This window comes from Limulus polyphemus, unplaced genomic scaffold (assembly GCF_000517525.1).
Source record: "Limulus polyphemus unplaced genomic scaffold, Limulus_polyphemus-2.1.2 Scaffold3391, whole genome shotgun sequence".
NCBI lineage: Eukaryota > Metazoa > Arthropoda > Merostomata > Xiphosura > Limulidae > Limulus > Limulus polyphemus.
In genome coordinates this window covers 21,630-28,243 of record NW_013669001.1, presented here as the reverse complement: position 1 = coordinate 28,243, position 6,614 = coordinate 21,630, and the positions used below count along the sequence as shown (strand labels likewise).

General features: G+C 32.9%; 1 protein-coding gene across 1 annotated transcript; it reads left to right on the top strand.

The window, feature by feature from the left end:
- The first annotated feature begins 1,772 nt into the window (after nt 1-1,772).
- Nucleotides 1,773-2,867, top strand: LOC111088238 (cytochrome b-like). Its single transcript, XM_022397750.1, is given in 2 exon segments — nt 1,773-1,836; nt 2,791-2,867. Coding segments are annotated over 2 exon segments (141 nt in total).
- The last annotated feature ends 3,747 nt before the right edge of the window (nt 2,868-6,614 follow it).

The following is a 6,614-nucleotide window of genomic DNA, read 5'->3' as shown; positions in this document are numbered from 1 at the left end:
TTCAATAAAACAAAATAAACCACACCTTCTAACTTCAATAAAACAAAATAAACCATACCTTCTAACTTCAATAAAACAAAATAAACCTTACCTCTTAACTTCAATAAAACAAAATAAACCACACCTTCTAACTTCAATAAAACAAAATAAACCATACCTTCTAACTTCAATAAAACAAAATAAACCTTACCTCTTAACTTCAATAAAACAAAATAAACCACACCTTCTAACTTCAATATAACATAAGATAAGATCATTAACTCAACAATAGGATCTTCTACATGAGCTTTAGGTGTTGAAAGATGCAAGAAAAATCTCGACAACTTCACTAAAAAGGAATATAAGAATAATAAATGAATATATAACCATTTAATATTGGATTAATCCCAAGAGATAAAATATAAACTCCCCTCGTAAGTAATACGACTTAAAAATGACAATCGAATAAGGCAAATAATGCATAAAAAATCATGTAAATACCAGCCCGCAGGCATTCAGGTCGTCTCTCTCACTGCACAGTTAAAAAAAATTGTTATACAAAACTAGATAATGTTCACCTAATATCAAAGATATGCAACCACATCTAGTAAACCGATAAATAGAAAGGGCTTAAAACCTAATCAAGAATAAATCAAGTTGAATAATTTCCCAAGAAATTATGAAAATATGTAATAATTCACTTGGATCGAGCAATTAAAACAAAAATCTCTAACCCAAATCTACCCATAAATACAGCCATGATTTAAAATGATCAACAAAAAACGTTCCCCCTCCTAATTTCCCCCCAAACAAACGAGTCATTATCAAAAACGTCCTAACACTAATACTATAAACTCAAATCTCCATAGTATAGGTAATAAATGCTTACGATTTCTTAACAAATGTCAAGAAACCTGAAACACACATCAACATAACTAAATATATTATTCCAAAATTAACAGTCATTACTTTTATTAGTTTATATCAAAATATCTGTCATGTAAACCACACACAAATGTAACGTCCTTAAAGCATCAAGAAAAGGTAAAGATAATCCATTATTGGACCTTTCACTTGTATTTCAGTACAATAGAGATAAATCTTCAATTGTCAACCCTTATCACCAGAATTATTCAGTACAATAAGAATAAATCTTCAATTGTCAACCCTTATCATCAGAATTATTCAGTATAATAGGGATAAATCTTCAATTGTCAACCCTTATCATCAGAATTATTCAGTATAATAGGGATAAATCTTCAATTGTCAACCCTTATCACCAGAATTATTCAGTACAATAGGGATAAATCTTCAATTGTCAACCCTTATCACCAGAATTATTCAGTATAATAGGGATAAATTTTCAATTGTCAACCCTTATCACCAGAATTATTCAGCATAATAGGGATAAATTTTCAACCCTTATCACCAGAATTATTCAGCATAATAGGGATAAATTTCAACCCTTATCACCAGAATTAACAAAGCATTCTTGGTTTTCTGACATCTTATTTCTAATCATTCTCGGGGGAATATTACTGTTAGTTGTCTTCATTTGTACTGCAACTGTAGCCCCAAACAAACCTTTTAAATTGTCAAACATTATAGGCTCAACCCTTACAATATTTCCTATTATTATAACCTTTAGAAAGGTTAAAACACCTAATAAATCGAAAATATTTAAAATCTTTATTTCGAAAATAATATCTAATATAACTAAGAACACTCTAACCCATCCTTTAATCGCATTAATTTCAGAAGTAAGAATTTCAAGACCTAATTTATCAAAACTAATGACATTCTCACTACAAAAAGTTCATCTTCTCTTTAAAATAATGAATTCCCCTCTTCTTGACTAATCATGCTCTTCAGACATTTCTTACATGTGGAAGTTTGACTTGCTTCTCACCATACACTTAATAACCTAAGTCGTAATGAGAGTTTTCTTGTCAATACACGACGGGTCTGATTTCTCATTAGTATTTTACAGAATGTCTCACATCTATCGAGATGTAAACAACTATTGAATATTTCCAACAGACCACGATGAAGGTGCTTCTCTAGTTTTTTTATTTTTATACAAATTTGTTGAGGAATACATTTTGTATCTGATAACATGAAATTCAGGAATTTTTATCCTATTTTTAACAGTAGCATTCTGAGGGGAAATATTAATTGACAATTTAGTTTCACTAGTTCCATATGCAGGCCAAACCCTAATAAAATAACTATGAAGAGGGTCTTCCGTAGGAAATGCAACTAATCACAGTTCTCTACTCTTCGTTATTCATTCTAACAACCTTTTTTAATTAACGCCAGTCCACCTTAAACCACCATGATATTTTCTATTTGCACGAACAACCCTTCTTAATTAACGCCAGTCCACATTAAACTAGTATGATACTTTCTATTTGCACGAACAACCCTTCTTAATTAACGCCAGTCCACATTAAACTAGTATGATACTTTCTATTTGCACGAATAACCCTTTCTTAATTAACGCCAGTCTACATTAAACCAGTATGATACATTCTATTTGCACGAATAACCTTTTCTTAATTAATGCCAGTCCACATTAAACCAGTATGATACTTTCTATTTGCACGAATAACCCTTTCTTAATTAACGCCAGTATACATTAAACCAGTATGATACTTTCTAGTTGCACGAACAACCCTTTCTTAACGCCAGTCCACATTAAACCAGTATGATACTTTCTATTTGCACGAATAACCCTTTCTTAATTAACGTCAGTCCACATTAAACCAGTATGATACTTTCTATTTGCACGAACAACCCTTTCTTAATTAACGCCAGTCCACATTAAACCAGTATGATACTTTCTAGTTGCTTATAATATTCTACGATCCTTACAAAACAAACTTTGATCAGTTACAATCCTATTCATATTACCCTTCAAAAATTACATTTCGAAAACTAGCCTTACACCTTATTAATCAAATCTTATTTCGATTAGCCATAAATGTATTTTTTATTATTTTGAATGACCTGTAGCTCCACCTGTAGAAGCCCAGTACGAACTAATTCAGCAAATATAAAAAGATGAAATAAGACTCTATGATTACTTAGTTATAGAGTAAATATCTTGTTTTGTAAACCAAAACTGAAACACGTCCTCTAGTAATATTGTTCCCAAAAGTTGGTTAATAACGGTGAGAAAACACAAGTTTTGAAAATGAGATAATTTAAAGCCAGGGGTAAGTAATTAAACTATAAATTTATCATAATGTAATTGAATAAAAGTTTCACGAATCCCTAAAAATAAGGCACTAAGTAGAATCACCGTAACCATTATTAGCTCTCTTAATCCCCATCTAAACAAGAATTACACTATTAAATATTATAAACACAATATTCAGCTATAAACGTATTACAGATCCACTACACTATTAAGTATTATAAACACAATATTCCTATATTCAGCTATAAACGTATTACAGATCCACTACACTATTAAGTATTATAAACACAATATTCCTATATTCAGCTATAAACGTATTACAGATCCACTTCTTTTATACTTCACATTAAATCCAGACATTAATGTAGATTCACCCTCAACAATCGAATGGAATACCATAAACACGAGAAAAATCAAATAATCACCAAGTGGAGACAATTCTCTGATTCCAACAACCATTAAACATAAACATTATCAAATGATATTTAATCATGGCCTTCAACCAAAACAAAACAGGATAATAAAATAATTACTCCGCCAACTTACTCCGATGGATATAACTTGAGCAACAGCACGATATACACCAAATATAGAATACTTAGAGATTGAATGTCGATCAGACCCCTAACATAGGACAAACTCTAATTGTAGGGTATCAGCTGTGAAAAAAAAAAAACATCTCCGAGCCCAAATCTACTAAATCGGAAGAAAGAAAGAAGCTATAAGTATAAACTAAAAATATGTTTTATAAAATAAGTATTGAAATTAAGTAACACTATTTCTTGCAAAAAACAAAGTTCAGTAGCGTCAGAGAAATCCCAACGATACCAAACTTATTACATTCAGATTTGACATTTTAATAAGGTCAGAAAAGCCACTCTCACTAAACAAAACCAACAATAATATAGATCTCATTACCCTCGTTAAAGGGGAGTATACTTCTATAAATTAAGTTTAAATCCATCGTACTAATCTGCCATTCTAATGATTAACTGAGATAAACCAATTCCATAGATCCTAAATCTGATATGCTTATCTGCCAGATTAATTAAAATAAAATAAATTTTATACTGCTCGGTCACTTTATGTGTGTAAATAGGCTTAGAATAATTGCATACACACATCTCGACAGAGTGATTTAGGGATAGTAAGTTTTTCAACACGTGGAATTTTTTTTAAGGTAAAAACATAAATGTTATAATGATGTTTTCATGTAAGTTTAACTTTTTATAAGTCTGGCGAAATGTAGCTTAAGTGTCTAAACTGGTTGATTGTTTGGAAAAAATAGTTAATTCTTTTTTTATTTCTTTGTAATTGACCACTATATTGTACATGTTGAAACCTTATAAATGAAAAGTTAAACAGAAAAAATATTTCAGAAATATACCTGAGAAATAAGGTTACTTCAGCTAAATGTTGATTGTAGCTATATTCACGGCATAATTTTACTCTCCTGTGTATACGCAATCGTTCAAGGTTTTGATTTGTTACTTGAATAAACCAAAACTACCTAAAATGGAACCACAATACTTAGATAGGATAGGAAATTAACATGGAGTGAGCATATGTATACTTTAATTTAAAAACGTTGGTGTAGATATAATAAATGGAAGAAAATAATTACTAAACATAGAGGTTGTAGCAGAAGAATAATTAAAATTTCTAAAACTTATATAAGACCATTGTTTGAGTATGCTGTTTGTCCATGGTCAAAACCTTGCAAACAAATTGTGTTCTACGATTAGCTATAAACTCATCTTTCCAACACCAACAGTTTTCAGTACCATTACTAGATCAAAGGTTTGAGTATTTAACTCAAGTTTGTTTGAATTTCGCGCAAAGCTACACGAAGGCTATCTGTGCTAGCCGTCCCTAATTTAGCAGTGTAAGACTAGAGGGAAGGCAGCTAGTCATCACCACCCACCGCTAACTCTTAGCCTACTCTTTTACCAACGAATAGTGGGATTGACCGTCACATTATAACACCCCCACGGCTGAAAGGGCGAGCATGTTTGGTGGGACGGGGATTCGAACCCGCGACCCTCAGATTGCGAGTCGAGCGCCTTAACCACCTGGCCGTGTCGGGCGTTTAACTCAAGAGTATTATAATAAAAATAGACATTCATATGCGTTAAAAGAAATTAAAAATAATACTACGTTCAGAAGAATCAATACGTATAATTCTTTATTAAGTTTACACTGTTATGAATTTAGAAAAAAATCCAAGCTTAAAATCTTAATTCAAACAAGGAGAAATTAAAAAATAAACTAATAAATTAAATTATTCAAACTTGAGAGAGGTTCAAATTTTAAAATATTTAACTTATACAATTATTTTATGAATTATTTTACATTAAAATGTATTCATACAATTTTGGTCTTTTTAATTTAATATACACGTGTTATACATTTTAAATATATGTGCAACGTGTACAAGTTATATGTGTGAAACAGATCGAATATTTTATTGTATGGAACAGGAGAAATGTTACAAAACATTAAAAGTTTAAGGTGGCAAAGGTTGTTATTTCCGATCCACTTGTCATCGGGACAGAGGACGAGTTGTTATAGCTGATCAACCTGTCCTCGGGAGAGAGGACAAGTTGTTATATCTGATCCACCTGTCCTCGGGAGAGAGGACGAGTTGTTATATCTGATCCACTTGTCTTCGGGAGAGAGGACGAGTTGTTATATCTCATACCCCTGTCCTCGGGAAAGAAGACGAGTTGTTATATCCGATCCACCTGTCCTCGGGAGATAGGATGAGTTGTTATATTTCATACACCTGTCCTCGGGAGAGAGAACGAGTTGTTATATCTGATCCACCTGTCCTCGGGAGAGAGAACGAGTTGTTATATCCGATCCACCTGTCTTTGGGAGAGAGGACGAGTTGTTATATTTCATACACTTGTCCTCGGGAGAGAGAACGAGTTTTTATATCTGATCCACCTGTCCTCGGGAGATAGGATGAGTTGTTATATTTAATACACCTGTCCTCGGGAGAGAGAACGAGTTGTTATATCCGATCCACCTGTCCTGGGGAGAGAGGACGAGTTGTTATATTTCATACACTTGTCCTCGGGAGAGAGAACGAGTTGTTATATCTGATCCACCTGTCCTCGGGAGAGAGGACGAGTTGTTATATTTCATACACCTGTCCTCGGGAGAGAGAACGAGTTGTTATAACTGATCCACCTGTCCTCGGGAGAGAGAACGAGTTTTTATATCTTATACACCTGTCCTCGGGAGAGAGAATGAGTTTTTATATCTGATCCACCTGTCCTCGGGCGAGAGAACGAGTTGTTATATTTAATACACCTGTCCTCGGGAGAGAGAACGAGTTGTTATAATTGATCCACCTGTCCTCGGGAGAGAGAACGAGTTTTTATATCTGATCCACCTGTCCTCGGGAGAGAGAACGAGTTGTTATAAT